At 32.7% G+C, this 21,568-nt stretch overlaps 1 protein-coding gene across 2 annotated transcripts; it reads right to left on the bottom strand.

The window, feature by feature from the left end:
• Nucleotides 1-1,198: 1,198 nt before the first annotated feature.
• On the bottom strand, nt 1,199-20,444 carry LOC126824781 (CD151 antigen). Of its 2 annotated transcripts, XM_050554165.2 has the most exons (10): nt 20,243-20,444; nt 14,676-14,818; nt 13,498-13,689; nt 12,877-12,951; nt 11,956-12,069; nt 10,850-10,922; nt 9,543-9,697; nt 8,985-9,068; nt 8,424-8,523; nt 1,199-7,825 (listed from the first exon to the last, which is right to left on the bottom strand). In XM_050554165.2, the coding sequence occupies exons 2-10, from the start codon at nt 14,733-14,735 to the stop codon at nt 7,821-7,823; spliced, it is 858 nt and encodes a 285-aa protein (XP_050410122.1). In that variant the 5' UTR covers nt 14,736-14,818; nt 20,243-20,444; the 3' UTR covers nt 1,199-7,820. The 2 variants fall into 2 exon arrangements, with proteins under 2 accessions (XP_050410122.1, XP_050410121.1); XM_050554164.2 differs by having other exon boundaries at nt 1,199-8,523.
• Nucleotides 20,445-21,568: the final 1,124 nt, after the last annotated feature.

Here is a 21,568-nt window from a genome sequence, read left to right as displayed (position 1 = left end):
GCACACTTAGGAAGATCTCGAGGCACACTGATTGAGAATTACTGTCTTAGTGCTTCAGATTCCGTTAAAGAGGCTTATCTCTTTGAGAGCAGGGGATGAAGACTCTCGGACTCCTTATGGTTAAAATTGGCTAAATCTATTTGTTAAGGCCAGCTCAATTTTTGTCAAAGCCACTGATGTTAGGGCACGTGATTGTTGGTGAGATTGTAGGTTAGAGTTAGAGTAAGCATTGTGGCTAGGTCCAGGGTTAGGTATTATTAGCGCTAATCTGTGTACTGTCGGGGTATTAATAGCGAAATTTTTCAGAACATTTCAACAAATCTGACCATTATCAAGTCATAATTAAATGACGTCATAATAAAAGAGAGTTTTAACGTCTACTCGACACAAACTAGGTAATTTCAGGTCTAACATATGGTTCAATTCTATTTCAATAATTCGTGCTTGCGCGTAGGGGTCTTTAGCAGTGGGAGGAAACCAGAGGACCCGGAGAAAACCCACGAGTTTGGACAGGCGACCCTACTTCCTTTCAAGTACAACTGGGGAATCGAAACCACGCCAGTTGACCTAATGACAGGCCTTATGATTCAACTATTCCCCCCCCCCCCCCCCGAGTAGATCAAATAACTGTTCAAATTGGAATAGCGAAACATTGACCATCACATTTGTCATACATTTTTTGCATGTTTTTTTTTATATAATTTAAGTATTATGTTACTTTGTCCACGATAATGAGATAGTATTTAAATAGTATTGGGTCGAATTGGGTAGCATTGGGTAAATCGTCCTGTCAGCTCTAGATTTCATTACTTTTAGTTAATTATTCCTGAATATTTGGGGTATCTTCTATTTCAGAAAGTAGGACGTTAAACCCCATTTCATTTCATTTCTATTTCAGATGTATTGACAGTCTTGTGAAACTGTATTTTATTTCTATAAGGTGCTGTAGAGAAGGACGATCAAGAGACTGGTTTCTAAAGGAAGCGTTACTCCAAATAAAGACAAATACAGAGAGCACAGCCTATTGATGACGCGGAGGAGACGGTTAGATATCGGTTCGGTAAAGAGTGAAAGATCTAGGTCCAGCTTTGGTAGATAACAGACTTCGACCCATCTGTTTCTTTCCCATTACGGAAAACGTCGTAGAATGGATGATCAGTAACCCAAACTCAATAAAAAAAATTACCCAACGATAATACAATTTTGTACAATTTTATTTCTTTATATTACAAAAAAATCTGCAAGTGATTTATATCCAATTGCAGGTAGAAAACATGGAATGATTTACCAAATAAAGTTGAAGAGTCAGTACATAGAAACAAAAATATAAAACTAAGCAAACATATTTTTATTGATGTACAAAACATTTTTCTTAAGGGAGCTAATTAAGTCTGTTTGATTTAGGTAACACTCAAATAAAAAATTGTGTGGATCTGATGTGTTATCTCAATCAGTGAATGGGAACCCTCTCTTTATCGGGGTGTTTCATTTTAGAGGCAAACACAAAGTCAGACATATCCGAACAAAAATTTCAAATTTTCAATAAAAACAGATTGCCATCCCACAAAACTTAAATCAACATATTCCAATGAAATCAACAATTTTACTTTTTTACCCCAATCAAAGACGTTTAGCCATTTTAAATTTATCAAGATGATTTTATAAATAGTTCTCTCAATATGAATTGGGAAAATTAAATTAATAAAGGTTCTTCAAAATGAAATATATATTTGTTTAATCATGTCCAATAATTTTATATTCTATGTTTCCATTTTGAACCTTACAAAATACTAAGTCAAGTATGATAAAAAAATTAATTTAATATGGGTCCTTTAGATAGAATTTAATACATACAAAAAACATGAATGAATGAACAATTAAATTACATAATAATTGAGGTAATTATAACTAGAGATACTCTCATAGAAATTGTATTAGGATAAAATTATAAGACAGTTAAATTAATGATAATTCCTACATTAAATGAAATATCTCAACATCTATTTCCAAACAATAATGGTTTTTATACCATTTTCAACCAATTAAGTGCACATTGCATATACTCCAATTAGAGCACATCAATTGTTATCACTTGAAACTGTTAAAAACAGGTGACCAAAGTTTACTATTATTATATTAAATGAAATAGGAATAATATACTATTCAATCTCAACATCTAGCTACACAAAATAATGTTTTCTAACTTTTGTGGCCGAATAAGTGCACAAAGCACATACTCCAATTAGAGAACACCCACTGTTATCACATGAAACTAATCAAACTTAAAAAAAAAAGATTGTTATAACAAAACTAACAAGATAACTAGTCATCCCCATCCCGCGCACTTGTTTGGAGCATAAGGAAAATAACTTTTTTGGAATATCAATGGGGCTAGTCAGATCACAGTAGCTCGGAAAGGCATGGTCGCTACTCCCTGTAAGGTTTGCACATTTCAAACTTAAAAAAATATAAAACCCAGAAATTCCTAAATAGCGAAAGGCACAACTACTCTAATGAGTTGATGTGTGTATGAAGTTTCAAAAAAATATCTTACATGGTTTATGAGATATGCTCCGGAAACATAATTATACACCAAAAACTAATTCAAATTTGTTTCCATGGGAACACAAAAAATATAAATCCCAGAAATTCCTAAACAGCAAAAGGTACAACTATACTGTAATAGGTTGATGTGTGTACAAAGTTTCAGAAAGATATCTTAAACGGTTTATGAGATATGCTCTGGACGGACCCCATTTCAATATCCCCCGGCTAACTTCGTTCGGCGCAGGATAAAAATTGTCGGGGTGCCCAAGGTACCTAAATATATTAAACCCCCTCAGGTGCCATGTTGAATTACACAGTATTTAACGTTTAAAAAACTAACTACTTTATTGAATCAAAAATAAATCTAACCTTGGGCACCGCAACCATTTTTATTTTTGCTATACAATTCTCTGCCCCTGAGTGTTCCAACTTTGGATTTATATTTAGCCTTATAACCCTCTTACAGAAGTTATCTCAACATCCTTGTCTATATAATATCCCTTTATTTTTATGACAAGTAACAATGTTACAATCTAACAAAAGGCATCTTAGTTAGCAAAATTATGGACACTAGCACTTCAATCTAAAACGATCAGTTGTCAAACCCTTGTACAACCCCGGTAAGTGAGCTACTGACCCTGGTAACAAATTCGCAAACCTTGCTTGGAGGCCATTGCCGGTAATCCTGACAATCAGTAACCATGGAAACCCCACCTGGGTTTCAGAATAGTATAAATAAAAAAATCTGTTATATGAGTCCACTGTCTGCGATATCACTTCTGTGGAAGCGGACGTTAAATAAAGCTATTTCACACACACACACACGAGTCCAATCAGTCTGAAGAGTTCAATACGACCGAAAATAGTCACCGACGCCTGCGATAACCAGGTCTTAATAGCCACTCTTATCTCTTATATTAAAAAACATTTGGCCAAAGTTTACTATAATTATTCTTACATTAAATGAAATAGGAATATATAATATTCAATCTTAACATCTAGCCACACAAAATATTTTTTACTGTTCCATTTTTAATCAAATAAGTGCACATAGTCCAATTAGAAAATACCCATTGTCATCACTTGAAACTTTTGGCTAAATTTTACTTGGTCAATTCTTGTTCTTCTCAGAATAACATTTCTTTTAGAATTACAACAATCAAAATTTTCAGTTGCAAGCATTAATAATCAAACAGAACAGTTTTCATTCAAGTTATTTATATTTTTCGGATATAGTAGAATATTGGAACAAATTGTAACATAAAAACTTTTTATTTCAAAATGATATAATATGTTAGGGTTTAATGTAACCCTGTAAATGACAAAGTGTATGAAGTTAAGTGCAAGTTTAAAACTATCTTATAATTTACAGTATATCATGATACATGGAATGCATTTGAAGTGCTAAAATGATACTATGATTAACAAAATGACAAAAGAAACTGGCTGCCATCCAGAAAGTAAATGTTTCTGTTGTTCACAAAAATGAATAAAATTAGTTCTACACAACAAAAACAGACTGTAGTAAGGAGTAAACAATCACTTAAAGATCCATTATGCCAGCTCTATATCTTAATCTTACATAATGCATCTTTAAGATTCTTTTGATTCCTCTTTTTTTTTTCATTCAGAGTATAAAACACAGAGTATGACAAACTATGATGTATGCAAAATGTTTGTGCTGTTAAGGCGGCAGAGCGATTTACTCAATACTAATTAAATACTACTACATACCACCACATACTACCTTATTATTGTGAAAAACTAACATAATACTTCAATTATAATTATATACAAAAAAAGAGAGAATTAATTCGCGGAATTAGAAAACTTTTTAAGATAAAGCGTCTAAAGATCTAGCCAAATATGACCAAATAACTTCCAATTCTAACCCAATCCGACATAATTCAGCCACATACTACCTTATTAATATCCCAAACTGACAAAATTCTGTAATTACTTCAATATCAATGAGGTAATTCCTATAGTAAGTGCCAACATTTGAAATATCTATTTATGGTACCACAAACAAACGTGTTATTATTCAAATAATTGTACTTTTATCTCATTTTTAGGAAATACTGACCCATTATTTTACAGAAATGGAGTGATTTCTGATTTTATGCATGGGTTATTGTTAGTATTTGGTGATTAAGAGTGGTACATTTTTGCAAGTTTTCCATGAATTAACTCAATTTTTCTTTATATAATTGAAGTATTATCTTAGTTTTTCACAATATTGAAGTAGTATGTGGTGGTATTAAAGTAGCCAAGTCTCTAACTCAATACCATCCAAAGTCTTCGACATTGAAAACATGAATTACATGTCAATTTAAATCAACATTAATGTCGTGATCTTACTGGGAAAAGATGGGCTTCTGATACCCAACATTTAAGACAAAATAAATATTTTACCATTGGTACACGAATCGTCTATCGTAATGCATTTCAGGGCTATTTGTAACAAGGAACTCGAAGGCTAGACATATTCCACAAGTCACCCCAAACGGTGATGCCATATTTTTATCTGGAGTGCATGTGCTATAAATACTATCGGTGTAGACTGGAATAACCAGACACTAGAGATTGTTATTCGATTAAAACGGAAACGATTGAATGTAAATAAGTTTAGATACATTCATATTTATTATTAAATGCGTTGCGACCCATTTGTGTCAATTTCTAGGTTCCAAATATTAGCGATTTAGCTCCTTCAAGTAGTATTTAGTTAGTAATGGGTGGTAATGGGTAAATCGTCCCGCACCTGTTAAGGCACTAATTAAGGTACATAATAAATTTACAAAAAGTGTGTAAAAAAAGTATTAAAATGTATAATTTATATATTGTGAGCAAATATCGGATGACAAGCTTGATTCTTCTTCGTGGTTTTAAACTAATTAGCTAGCAGAATCTGTTTACAGCTTCACTTAGTAAAAAATATCTTTCTCACACTGAGTAAAAAAACATTACCAGTGGCAAGAGAAAATAGGAAATGTCAAGTCACCTCTTATTTTAAAACCTCTGTATTGGGCTTTTTGGTCTTATACCAATAAATTATATTTATTTTATTAGTAAATATTAGTTTATATATAAGCCTATATGTATATAAATGTAGGAAGCTAGCTAGGGAAGTATTAAATTGGTGTCGCTGGGTTTCACATCTTATTGTCAAAATCCTTAGACAAGCAGTGCAGACAGTAATTAAATCATAATATAATATATATATAATAATAATAATCATAGTGAAGGCTCGACTAGAGAAGAGGACTTTCATAAAGCACTGTAGTTTTCAAAAAGCACTAAGTAAAGAAAAAAGATGTATAAATGCGACAATTAAAAAATATTTATATATCATTTTTTACATGTTGACTAAATTTACAAAAAGCCTTTCATTATTTACTGAAATTTTAAAAAAATAGATGGCCAGACACACATGGCTAGGAGAATGATATTAAAATAAAATATTTTATTCAATAAGAAACAATCATAAGGATCAAGAAATTTAACTTATTTTTTGTACATGTATATCTGATTAAGAAAAATGTAACTAGTAAAAACGTGACATGCATCTCATAACATCCTATAAATTTGCCCATTTATACCTGTTGAAGAACACAGAAATAAGAAATTGCTCAGAGTGCTTAAGTCAAAAAGTGTTTCACGCATTTAGCCTTTATAAAGTCAAATCAATTGAGTAGGACTATAAAAACTCCAAAGCAATGACAATCAATGCACAAGGCACTTATTTTGTTAGTCTTATAAAATCTGTATTTTTATTACAAGTTATTTAATATACATTATGTGGTACACAATTTATATAATTTCTAATCTAAGTTCACCTCATCTACTAATTATGCTACACTATAAATAAACACATGGAAACCATTGCTCAACCAAAATGGAATAAAAAACACCAAGGGTTAGACTTATGGAATATAATAGTGTTTAATTTCCAGATAAAAAAAAATCATCATTGCTTGGAACACTTAGTAACCAAAGCATAATAAATAGTCAGGAGAAAATTAGCCAAAAGTACCAAAATAAAATAAAAAAGATTGAGATTTTCAAACATGTGCATACAAAACTACCACTTTAGTATTAAAATGGTCAAAATTTTTCTTCTGAGGTTGTATATATATGTTCATTTCAGACAGTGTATTGGACAATCAGTAGAGCAAACCCAAAACAATGTTTGAAAAACTCAAAAATAATATATAATAAATCCAATCCGATTAAACACAGATCCTATTTCGTTTTGTTTTTTATAGTTCAAAATTTTGTTTTATTTGTCTGTACTAGTCACTAGGGTCTGAAAGAGTTGTTATATAACCTGTGTTCTGGATGGCGTGAGGGATTAGCCAATGAAACCATTTGTTAGGGCGACTTCTTGGTGTGCGATGCACGGAACTGTGGGTAAACCACTAGAAATGTCAACGCTGATGGATTAATCAATGTCGGAGGTCATAGGGTCTAAAGCCGCTTGTACAACCCCTGACATGACCTTCAAGTACAACTGGTCAGATCTTCATGAAGTGTAGGCCATCAAAAGTATAAAAAAACCGAAATGAAATATAGATCTGTATTTTAATCAGATTGTAATAATTCAAACAAAAATTGAAACCATAATATAGATTTTACTACTGTATATCTCTCACTAAACTAATAATTATAAAAGCTAGGATTTAAGATTTCAAGAAGGAATTGATCTTCCCTGAGTAATTAGGTATTTATGGTGTCTCTTTATTTCTGCAGTGGTTTAAATTGTGCATTTTAGGTTTATTTTGCCCAGCTTAAAGCTGAGATACAGTTTCATTCATGAATAAATCTGTTCACTCTTTGAATCAGTAAATATACCTGCTCCTAGCCACCCAATCACTTCTTTTTAAATAATGCAATTCTTAAATTTCTTCTGATGTTTGATAACACAGTTGTACGGCTACTGATCAATATGTAAGAAATACACTCAATTGCCAATATACGTGTAGGTATTGAAGCACTCTTTGTCAATTGAATAACAGAGATTTAGTATTCATCAAACTATATGGATAATTTTAGTTAATGGTTTAAACTACATGTATGGAATTTTTAACTTGAAATGTATGTACCGTAATGTAAATAAAAGGAACTTTTTTTTAAGATCTATATTATAATTAGTTTGTTAAAAAGTATTACAGATTTACAAAACATATTTACATGTACACAACACATGAAGCACAGTTACATGTACAAGCTTCCATACATTCCACCATTTAAAATATGTTGGTTACATGATGTTAGACTAAAATAAAAGACATTACATGTATAATAATAAAGATAACAAACTTCCCTATAAATTCCTTGCTGCACATAGACAATTAAGTTAGCATGGTTAAGGTTTCTGTGAATCAATTAATTGTTTTAAAGCTATAAATCATAAAAAGCATTTTTTCTTGATTTAACAATGATTTTTAATAGGTATTTTTAATAATGATTTTTAATAATACTTGCTAATAATGATTTTTAATAGGAATTTCAATTTCTTGGTTTGAATAATCTGTTTTCCATATGATATGACAGGTATTTTTAATAAAAGGAATATCATATTATTGTTATGAAAAATCTGTTTTCCGTGACGTGATCATATCTAAATTTCCATTAACTAATAAGTAAATACATACATTGACTACAAAAATGATATTTACAATTAAATGCCTTTCTTTTTTATAAAAGTATCAGCAATTCCATACTTTGCTGAATATCTTAAAATAACTGAACACATTAAATTGCTGTGCACATATTAATATTAAAATTAGAACAAATGAAAAGATGATAAAATCATACTGTATCCATATCATAACAATGTCATTCATTCTCACATTGAAAGTTATTTTACAAACCATCATTTGGTGTTTTTGATCTTTGTCTTCTTCGAATTTCTTCATCATCAATATTTCCAATATGTCTTAAGAAAAATACAGTGAACACCATTCCAAAAATCTATAAAATTTAAGAAATACATTTCTAATTATATGCATGAACACCATGAATGTAAAGGGGACTACACCTGAACAAAGTGATGACAAATACGATTGATCATTTAAGCCAAAAGTTGACAATTATATAACCAAATCTAATTAAAATTATATATGTTCAACAGTGGCAGAGAACAGAGAGAGAAATTGGGTTCAAGGTCCACTTGGAATTTACATATTAAATATTTTATTTCAATAATTTACTAAAAGTCTTGAAAAGAATCTGGAGAACCCACAAGTTGAGAAAGGTGAAGCCACAACATGGAAATTAACCAAACCACTTGAATGGTTGATGAGATCTTATGGACATGGGAATGAGACTTTGGTGCACATCTTTATTTTGGGATGATTATAGATGGAGCTTTTAAAAACTATCCAAATAAAATAAAAGCAAAAGATTATGAAAATATATAAAAAAAAACTCACCAAAGTTAAACCAAAAGCAAATCCCACTGCCACTATTGCTTCAGATGAATCCATTATAAAATTTTTAGCTGCCACATAACAACCCTACATTTAGAAAATAACTGAATTCAAATTTGTTTTCATTTCATATTGTATTGTACCTGACTAAAATCTGACAAGTTTTATTAATGTATCATGTTCTTAGTTGTGTAAACAGCCAATGAAAGGCATCAACACATCATAAATGTGTATAAACTCCTTATTATCAGGTGTGTAACATAGCGGATGTCAGACCTCCGATCAGCAGCTATTCCGAATATATCTTATGCAATGCAGAAAATCAGAATCATAAAGACAAAAAGATATGAAGATTTATTAAAATTAAAACTATACTGATATTAAGTGATGAGACTCTCTTTTTTTTCAACATATAGCCTAACAATAAAATCCAAGACTGTGATGAATTAACTCCTTACTGACAGTACTGCCGATGGGTGGAAGAATCCCTGTACAAATCCCTAACAAATGTGAATTTTGTCAGCATCAAACGGGAGAAATCATAAAGAAAATGAAATTTACCTGGTAATACAATGCTGTATTTTTAAACTGAGTAAATGAATTTCCTGGTGGTCCTAACTGCCAGTACTGACATTTATCTTGATCATTTATAGAACCTGATCGTTCATCATATACACAACATGAGGAAGGAACAAATGGTTTTTGACGAATTCTGTCTATAAACAACAAGAATAAGAACATTAAACAATATAATTTCCCTGATGGCACACAGCATGACATTTGCTTGTCTTTATTAGCATGGTTGGTGCAAAACATGTTGGATGTTAAACCCCATTTCATTTCATTTCTGTTTGAAAATGCCAAAATTTTGTTTCAAAGTCATAGATGTGGCAAACCATATCCATTATATAAGCGTCCACGATTTTACAGATATAACTAGAGGAAATCTACACTAGTGAGCTTCCTATACCTGATTCATACTTGAATTGTTTTATGAACAAATTAATTCTTAATGAATTTGAAATAAATGATCGCCTATTAGCTGGTTAATTTGTGCCAGTCTGACTACTTTTATTTTTGGGACCGCCACAACAAAACTACTACTATAATTTTACAAGATTCACATGTACAAAAATAATATATCTGGCTATAATCCAGGAAGTTACGGTCAGATATGCGTGAATATCGAAAGGAACCATTTTAAGTTTCATAAAAATCAGATAAAAATTGTGACCCCTGGAGGGTCCACAACCTTGGCATCACAAAATTCGAACTCAACTGACATTATGGTGTAACAGTGGTATATTCGAAACTTTTTTTTAAAATCGGATAATACTTGTAACCTCTAGAGCCAAAAATGTGATTTTTCGTACAATCATGAGCCATAATTCAGGAAGTTACGATCTGATATGTGCAAATATCGAAGGAACCAAGTTTCTTCAAAATCAGATGAATATTGTGACCTCTAGAGTGTCCACAAGCTAAAAACATGATTTTTCATACAATCAGGTCATGGTCTGATACATGCCAATATCGAAAGACCTATATTTCAAGTTTCGTCAAAATCGGACAAAAATTGTGACCTGTAGAGTGTCCACAAACAAATTGTCGACTGATGGACGGATGTCCGAACAGACAGGGGCAACGGCATAATACGTCTACATGAAAATGTGGGCGTATAAAAATGGATAATAAAGACTTTGTTTATTATCGTTATAACGGTAGATTGAAGTAATTTGACTGAAATTTTCTATGTATACCTTTTTTCTTATATATTTTTAAATTATTATAGCGAGAAATGTCAACTTTTTGTTTAAATCTTACCTAATGCATCTTTAATACATTGCATTGTTTGTTATTTTACTTACCATCTTGACTTAAATACCACTGCGTAAATTTATATGTACCCCAATCATCATTGTCTACAGCACAACATCGTAACTACAAATCAAATAAAATATACAGTTAGCCTTTGTTTAATATTTTACATCCTGGCCAAAATTTTCTCACTTCACTAAGGAACTGAAGGAGGGGGGGGGGGCTACATTATTGAAATACTGTTAGCAAACTCTGTCTTCATAATCCCAGCCAGTGCAAAAAAATAGGATGTTAAACCCTATTTCATTTCTGAACGCTTATGCTGTACAGTAATCACATCGAATATAACCCGCAATGCCAGATTAAGACCAGGGCCGACACTAATACATAAAGCATTTCTATGTACGCTAAAATAAAATATGCGGTCAAACCAAGAAAATGGTCCCAATTAAGCCAAGGACCAGTAAATACAAGGGCAGACCAGTTAGCCGTGCATGTAATTCCGAACTTCTCGTATATTCAGGACTTCTTATGTCTTGTATTATAAACTGTGTCAATGTGTCAGTCCTTTGTAATAACTCCATTCCACATCCATTTTTTACTGGCATCATTGTATTTGTTTACAATTTTGTGACTAGTTTATTTTTGCAGTATAAACATTTAGTCCTGAATACACTCTTTGGTAACAATATATATATAACCACAGCTTTAAAGAGCATACTATGTATAGTAAAACATTCAGGTGTAGTCGTTTTGCATTATTTGCATATTTAGTAAAAGCAAAAGTACATGCAAAAATGTTAACCAAGTGAAGTGGTATCAGGTGTTTTAAAAATAATGCACAGCCAGCTCCTATATCATGATCACCAGGGTAATAAAATATTCCTGAAGACAATGCTGACATATATTATTAGCTCTTTAACTTGACTACATGTAAGTTAGAGACGAGAGATAGAGAAATGGGGTTCAGCGTCCACTTGACACAAACTAGGTTATTTCAGAACTAACAAAATATGGTTTAATCTTATTTTGATAGTTCTTGTGTGCTTTGGGAATTTTTGTGGGAGAAAACTGGAGATCGCGGAAAAAGCCCAAAAGGTTGGAAAGTCACGTACAAGAGTTTAAGTCAGAGACAGAAGTTGGGATGGTTACTTACATCATGTTGCACTCTATTCCAAGCTGTTGTAGCATCTCTTTGCTCAGCAGTAGAAGTATGTCCATATAAATCTGTTAAAGTTCTTTTCATGGCATCTTTCATTCCAGATTCAAGCTGTATTAGACACATTTATTTATAATAACACTTTAATTCATAACATTACCTATATATTTCAATTAATTCAAAAATCTTTTCAGAAAAACATACAATTAGACAAGCAACAGTTATAATGAGTACAAATTTAGTAAAACATCAGTAACTGTCCAATCCACTTACGGTGCAAATGTCCAGGGATTGCCATCTCAGCTTACAAAGTGACACTATTCTTGTACCCATTGGATTTAAATTATATCTCAGCCGCTTCATACTTCTTTAGTGAAATGGAGGCTGTATTACTATTGAAAATATTCCCTGGAAATGTTTTTGTTTTACTTTCGCTTTTGTTTTATTTTCGCTTTTTTGCTCAGAATTTTACTAAAAGTGTACTGGTGAGTAAAATATTTAGTGGATACATCCACATTCAGCAAACCTTGGCAGACTCTGGTACTCTACATCTAACCTCAGCTGTATGACGGTAAATGATCTGTATAGCTACACCCATATAATTGTGATACATCTACTGGTTTACTTATTAGGAAAACTTGTCGCTTTTAGAAAGAAGTTCTGAAAATGGAATCGTTCGAAGAGTGTGTAGAGTTTTCAATGCAGTTTCTTGAGATAAAACCCCCTTCACAGGTGTCTTCATGGGTGCCGCCATTTTTAATCCGGGAACTTGAAAGTAGTTCCAATGGCGGAATTTGTCATACAGTCGAGGTTAGATGTAGGGTACCGGAGTCTGCCGAGTGGATACATCTAGTCAGCCTTGATATAATTTAAATCCATACACCCAGAGGTTGAAAAAGTGATTGCAGTCATACTTACTTCTGCTCGGAACACAACAGCTAAGATACCACCAACCATCAAAAATATAAAAATTAAAATCCAGAATGCAAAATACTGAAATAAAAAAATCCACAGGAATATTATTAAAAGTACAGAACCATATTGTATAGATTCACATTAGCTTTTATATCTAGTTATATCAATATTAAAATTTAACAGTTATCCGGAATACAGGGCTCTTATATCTCTTAAATTTGATAATTTACAATTTCCTTAAATTTACATACATGCATATAATTTAGAAAACTATATCAAATAAAATATGTTTGTGTGTATATGACAATTTAAAGGGGTTAGTGGGGAAATAACTTTGAGAATCCCGTACCTATACCATACTTGGTACTTAAAGAGTCTTTGTCATTGTAATTTTGAAACTCAGTTCAACTCAAAGTTCAACCTTTAAAGCACATAATGAAAACACAACTGGGGAAAACCCCCCAAAACCTTTGCATAGTTTTTCCAAAAATTGTGGACTGACAGACAGTAAAGGGCAACAAGAATATACTTACATTTGTGGTCATGTAAAAATTCATTTAGTCAGTATGTTTAACATCAGTTTTGATGCAAACAGATATTTCTAACTATTAAATATATACCTACCACTATTACTAATATCTTCCTTTCTTTAGCTAATGATATAAATCCTAGAATACAAACTCCTATTATAATAATACCAGCTATAATAACCAAATAAGCTGCTGCTTCAAATGAATTATTACCAACTATATCTGATATATAAACTTTATCTGCTGCTGTCCATACACCTACAGCAAATATAGCTACACCTGCCACCTGTAGAAAATAAACACACATATGAAAGTGAGCCAGCCCCTTACTTACTGAGCCACCACAAATAAGTACATGTAATAGCTTGTTTGGTATTGAACAATATCTATTGCAATATTGAGTCAATGACTGGCTGTACCTCCTGATTCATTTTATTTTATTTTATTGACATGATTTGATATATGTATATTTGATACCAAAAATAGTTTGTACTGTTTGACATTTTCTATCTTTTATCATTCTCAACTTCAAGTGATTTGTGGTTTGTTTTTTTTTATCTTGCTGAGGTGATGTGTTGTGGTGCTGAAAAGGTGCACCACAATTACTATAGAAATAAAACCTACAGACATCGGTTAAGATTTTATGCAAATAAACTGCATGGTTAATTCTTGGACAGAAGAAACTTAAAATCGATTGTACATTTTAAAACTACTAATTTTAACTTTAACTAAATAACTACAGTAACTAAAAAGTTGATAATGGATGTGGAGATACTAAATGTTTAAGCCATGCCAAGGGCTGATTAATACCAATCTGATTAAAACACAGAACCTATTTTGTTTTGTTTTTTATAATTCAAAATTTCGTTTTTACTTCTCTTTTCTACACTAGGATCTGGAAGAGTTGTTATATAACCCACGTTCTAGATGATGTGAGGGATTAGCCAATGAAACCGTCTGTTACAGTGAGCTTTTGGTGTGAGGTACACAGAACTATGGGTAACCCACTAGAAACATCAAAGCTGATTGGTTAATGGAATATCTGACGTCATAGGGTCAAAAATCGCTTGTATGACCAATGAAGCGACCTTCCACTACAACCAGTCAGATCTTCATGTAGTAGAGGCCATCGAAAGTAGAAAAAAAAGGAAAGAAATATAGATCTGTACATGTATTATATTTCTGTTTGAACCAGGAGTACAAACAATTCCTAATAAACATACAAGTATAATTCAGCAATAATAAACTAATGGAGTAAAATGTTAAACTTACGATAAAAACTGCATTGAATATGAAAAGACACAGTTTACAAACTGATTTACTGAGTGCCATTCTACAGGCTAACTATGTCTCTCCAACAAAATTTCATGTATCAAAGCCTTTCTCGTTCACTTGAATTACATTACTTCAACAACCTGAAACATTAATTCAGACACATACCTGTATATCTTGTACCGGTGAATTTTTACACATTCTCGATGTAACAACATCAGATCATTATTATAACATTTGAGAATAATGTTTTCAAGACTCACTAACACAAAAAGTTGACTTTGGCACTCAGTGAATGTTGAAAATCATATGAAATGTGGCTTTTAAAAAGCTGGGGGTCAGCACAACTGGAGGAGAAGGCATCGATATGCCAAGGTTGACACCTGAACACTGAGAATGCAACATTGCATTAATTCGTGAGGGCACGAATAACAAAGTAACTTGCATGACATATATGGATGTTAGAGGTGGACACACAAATTACTAACTTTTGATTTTTACCCCTTGTGCCTATGTATTACTGTAAATTAAAGTAAATACAGATTTAAGGCTATAGTGTTACGTGTACCTAGTTATACCTCAGATCAAGACCTAAAATACAACATTATAACTGAAACTTAACATGCTGGAATTGAATTCATCCATTGTACCTCTCAGCCTACATGTAGGTGGGGTACAGCAGAACAACAGGGAAAAAAATGTTGCAAATGGACTAGGAATAAGGTTGTTCACCAGGAGTAAAACATGTTTGTTGATATTTTGTTTTATTTTTCAAACTGATAACCACACTTTTTTTGACACAGATTTTTGATTTAAACATGCATTATGCAAGAGCTAAATCTGCCTATTTCAAATCTATCTTTATGTCTGAAATGTTATCTAAATGAGTTAATCTGGGTGTACAATGATTTTTAATATAATGATTCTCATATCATAAATCATGCTTGTATACTGTTAAATGTATGTGTTTACAGGAGAGATTGTGCATACATACTGTTACATACATGTATGTCCTACATTTACATGTATATGTTACAATATTTTGACAGACCAAAGTATTATGAATACTAAAAGCGGTCAACCAGATAAGACATGAGCTGGTGAAAAAGAGTTATATATGTTCCTCCAAATTCAAAGTACAAAAATAGTCCTTAAAGTAGGTCACAATATCAACAATTTGTAAGGAAATAAAACATCTTGTTTATTGTATTCAGGAAAGGCCACAAAAGAATTATTGTAACAATAACATATATTCTTTTTTTAATTTCAACAAATTGATAAAGCTAAGAGAACATTTAAAGGGGCACTTTGTAAAATTTAGATAAGGAGCTGGCCGTTCTCAAAAATAGATGAAATGAGTTTTAACCTTCTACTGCTGCTCCCATACAGGGTTAATGAAATTGGGCATACGTCATGCAGTGTGCTATAACAGAAATATGCCCCGGACAGCGGTGCTCTACTCTTATATCGAATTCCAACTGCCAAGGGATCTTTTCTGTGTATACCAATCAAAAATTAAATAGATAATCCAAAATGAACATTGTATATATTAATTACTTTATTTTTAGCGAAGTTATCAATGGTTGTAGTTTTGACAAGATGTGCATTAATTGTAACCATATACTAGTCATTCGAGTTGATTATTGTCTTGTCATATTAATAAATGTCCAATTAATAATTTATATAACATTTAAGGCCCAAGGAAAGAGCGGCAATAGGCAGATTTTGCTTTTACATAATGCCTGTTTAATGTGTTTCTCAGTAAATGCCACTAAAAGATTATGTTACAGCTCAATTACGTACACAATACAATTTTGGTATATGGAAGTGAAAAGTAAATAATACATGTTCACCATAATATCTTAACGCTGAATTCTAATCTGATATTTAAAATGTATTAAATGTATGTTAAACACAAGTTTATTCAAAATTCTTTTACTAACTGCACAATTTTCTAAATTACAAAACAACTATATATAGACACAATTCATTTGTTTAGATGTACATGTACAACTAATTGTTCATAGGATTTATTTGTGCCATCTTCAGTACCTGAGGTTATATGAGATGAAGGGTAGGCCTATACATGTACATTGTAAAGCAAGAAATTAAATTGGCACAAAAACTACAAATGATTGTGGTATGAAATTAAATCAAAATATATGGCCTAGCCTGCTGAAGATCAAAGAATGGTTGGGCTCTAAATTGTAAAATTACTTTTTTAAAATCCAAACCAATGGTCTAGAAGTCGGACAGCTACTTTTCTGCCAATTTATCAATAGCATTTTTTTAACTTAAATTACACCAAATATATGAATATGCAATTTTTCCCTTAAAACCTGGGATATTCTAGTTCAGTGCCCTTACAATGTGTCCCTCAAAACTGGTAATGATTATACAGCAATAGACCTCCATCAGTACAGCATATTTATTGAACCATGGCATGTGGTGATACGTTTTCATACAACTTAAACCCATCAGTCTTCATCTGGAAATGGAGACCGGTTTCCCAAGCTGTATTATGGGGTGTCTGATTAAATCCAGACTTTTATTTTAGAAAAATAATGTGTAAGTGAAATTTACCTTTCGTTATCAAGTACAACACATGGGTCATTCACTGTATAGACCCTCAAAAGGAACGGGAATCGATTATCAGATCACCTAACGAAACAATTGACCCGAAGTCTTAAAAGGATTACGTGTCCGAATAAGCATTTTTGAAGTTCACGTCCAAACAACTCAATATTTTGAGCTGAAATTTTGAGACAAGGTAAATACATGTACACCATTCCTCTATGCTTTGGCGCTTAAATTCATACGTACTCAGACTTTTATTTTTGAGACTCAACTGTTCAAATCGGGATAGTCCCTTTAAGTAATTTAAGCAAAGCAGAATATATTATATCTAAATTGGGGTAGCTTGAGGGTCGAGGTAACTTTGAACACTTTCTATGTTAAAATATTCATAGAATTATAAACAACCGAGCTTTCTACACAATTGAATATGGAGGAGTAAGAGGGGGATAGTGTTAATTCATGGTTTTTGTTAATTGTGGTTTATATACATTTTAGAGAAAAGTTGTTAAGTTGCTTTTATCTAATATTCTATAATTATTACATACATTTTGAGAATAGTTTTAAAACCATTGAGGTAACACCACTGAACGTGCAAGTTTGATATATATACTAAACAGCAAAAAAAACGTCTGTACGATTTTAAAATCAGAGAGGCACTTTAATCAAATCATTCTAGAAAACGACTTACTAAATGGATCAAAGCAATTTTTTGTGAACAGTATGTTGACACATTAGTGATTAATTCATCACAATTCCAAGACATTACGAGAAGGTTTAGAGTCTGTACACAGTCTATACACCATAGGACCCACTCTCTGGTTCAGGCCGATTCCACCCCAAACCATTATGCTTGGACCTCCCCATGAGTCTCGTTCCATGAAACATTGGTCAGAATAACACTGGCCACGTCGATGCCATATTCTTGTCCTGCCATCTGCAGTTGATACGCAATACCGACTCTCATCTGTGAACAGAACAGTTCTCCATTGCCTGTGTCGCCAGTTCTGGTGTTGTTGGGCAAACTGTAGATGTTCAAGTTGAGGTCGAGGGGTGAGGATCGGTCCATTGTAAGGTCTACGGCAATGGATGTTCTCTCTGGTGAGACGTCAGCACACTGTATCGGTACTGATGGGTCTTCCGTGTGTTCCCACTGTCTGACGTCCTGTCTCAGATGCCTGTGTGAAGGGATTCCGCATGTGCTGTCGCACAACATGGCCGTCTTATCACCTTGCGGTAACCCTTGGTCTACCAGTTCGGGGGCGATCATCCGTGGTGTTGGTGGCCCGAAAGCGTTGCTGAAGCCTGTAGATGGTCTGAACATTGACCTGGAAGTGATTAGCAACGTCTTGGGCAGTGTGGCCAGCATCGGGTCTTCCAATCGCTTGGTTCCTCTGAGCTGTCGTGAGTCGTGGCATGCCGCTGACGTTATAGTGTGAATGATTCAACCAGGTATGGGGGTACATTTTATAGAGCTGGTCCCGGTGAACAGCCCGTGCAGCATGAGTTACATGAAAATCATGGAGAACACATTACCATCTCAGAAGTCAGGTTGCGTTTTTGAGAACATTTCCTGGGTTCAATTCTGTGTTTGGGAAGGAGCCTTATTGCTCAGGTAAAGCTGGAGATGTGGTCACAATAAAAACACTTGGCAAGTTTTATGCAATGGGTCTATTCAGAGTAATATACCAATTTGACGTTTCTTTTGCTGCTTAGTATAGGTAAATAACCAAAATAGTTGTTGTCTGTTTTGGCAATACCAAAGATGTAAAAATATTTTTGACAATATCAAAGATGTAAAAATATTTTCATAAAATTGTTCTATTTCATTTTAAAACACATTAAAATGTCCAATCTAAGTCTTTTTGCATATCCTACTTGAAAAGAATATGATTTAAAACTACTTGTTCAAAGAGAGAGAGAAATGGGGTTTAACGTCTACTCGACACAAACTAGGTCATTTCGGGACTAGCACAGGGTTCAATTTTATTTCAGTAATACGCTTGCGCGTAGGGGTCTTTAGCAGTGGGAGGAAACCAAAGGACCTGGAGAAAACCCAAGAGGTTAAACAGGCAACCATACTCCTTGTCACGCACAACCGGGGATTCGAAACCACACCAGTTGACTCAATGACAGACCTTATGATACAGTACACAGGTGCCAACCATTTGGTCATCCACCGCCCTACTTGTTCAAAGAAACACTGAATTCTAGCTAGCTAGCTAACGTTGAAGTATGAACAACCTTTATAGAACCTAATACAGGGAGATGTAACTGTGCGATTGGATTGAAAAGTATGACATATAATCTTTTACTTCTTCCCCCTAATTTATGATATATGGTTCGTCTAATGGCCTTGTGTCTGAAACATGCAGTGCTGGTATAAGATGCATGGGGCCCAGCCCTCACCTCCCGAAAATAGATAAAGTTTATATAAAAATTGGGCAATTACATTTGATCTGACTTCCTTTTTTCATCAATGATATATTTCAACAGAGGATTTTGTGACGCTAACATAGCTGTCTCATTCACGTTGATAACTATAATAACCCATGAATATTTTTGTGGGTATGAATTAAAATGGGGGTTCAGTATTTTTGAGTTAGAAAAAGATGGATCATAATGAAACATAATTGCCAAATATTGAATTATATAATTATAATTTTGGAGTGATTGAAATCTCTGACTTTTCATAATACAGATGGCTCATGAGATAGTAAGTTTTGCTACATTATATATTTGACATATATTATTATATATAATTGTAATCTAATAACTAATTCGTTTATTTTATACAATCTCAATGGGGATGAGGTCATTATTTATAATAGAACAGCAATGTTTTAAAAATAAACCTGTGGTGACCGGTATTATATAACGGTAATTAAATTGTAATTGTCATAAAACCTTTAACAAAAAGTAACGTTTTCTCGAAGAATATAAAGTAGCCTACTTGATAAACTTAAAACATTTTAATCATTATAATCACATACCTGTGTCTGAAAACGCCGGTTGAAGTACACCTTAATTGAATTTTAACCGGAGAATATGCAAGGGAGGTAAGCCATATTCACATACCTCTCAGGTGAGTGTAACGTAGAAGCAATGAGGTGTGGCGTCATTGGGTATTTTGCAACCTCATTCGGATAAGAAACAATTGTAATCTCTTGACTGACCGATATTGATCTTTGTTGTATATACAGGTGAACCTTACGAGGTCCATTTATTTATGAATAATAAATATATGATATACATATAATATACAGTATTATACCTTTTACTGTAGGCTACAATGTCATAGTATATCTTTATCTGTATGACATACGAAAATAAACATTATATGATATGACTGACAAAACATTATATATGCTATTATCGAACACAATCCCTCTTATCAATACGGACATATGTATTATTGAATGTATATGACTATGTCTAAGTGTATATGTATGCATGCTGTCCTTCATGGACGTTTTGATGCAATAAACATCTTATCTTATCTTATTATATAAGCACATGATTATATGTTCATATAGGGAATTGATGAACCATTGTTTTACAAGTTGTGTAAAGGGCATTGCAGATCTTATTGGGAACGTAAAAACGGAATTCTCAATTTGAAGTGATTTTAAGTATTAAATCGGAGTTGAGAAAGATCTGCAAAACCTTGACAGAGATACATTCAGTACATTTTAGACTAGATCCTTTTTCTGGTTTTCAAGGAGTTCAGTAGGCATTTAAAACACACATTCCCTAAAAGTATTTATTTGTGTTTATATGTTTGATTCACGACTTATTAAATCTTGTTGAAAGGTCACAATTTAGAAATGGCATACAAAGAATATATTGTTATTGCATATTCTCTTTATATTTGTCTACTATCCACATATTTGCATGATAATATCCTCCTCAAAACAATGCATAGTAATAAATTTAAAAGTGATAATGCAGCTAATTAACCCAAGTTACCTTTAATTAAGTGCTATATCCACATGGAACCCAGAAACATACTGCTACTTTCCTTATATCATCAGTTGGTGTAATTAATACTTCTTAATGGAGACATATCAGTAGGTAATATTTAGTCCAGTGGGTAACATTGCACAATATTGTAATTAATTATAATGATGAATCAGTTTAATCATCAATAAGTGTAATATATACATTTTCACATTTATGACAGATTAAGCAAGCCACCAGTCCTAAGGCTTGAAACATAATAGAGTTGTATCAATCAAAGGAGTGAATGAAGGTAGCACCAATTTGCAACCTGCCATCACCTATAAAGCAATCATGAATGAGAGTTTTATTTTAATACC

This window comes from Patella vulgata, chromosome 6, assembly GCF_932274485.2.
Source record: "Patella vulgata chromosome 6, xgPatVulg1.2, whole genome shotgun sequence".
NCBI classification, from domain to species: domain Eukaryota; kingdom Metazoa; phylum Mollusca; class Gastropoda; family Patellidae; genus Patella; species Patella vulgata.
Note: the sequence above shows the minus strand (reverse complement) of the source record. Positions and strands in the feature narration are given on the sequence as shown.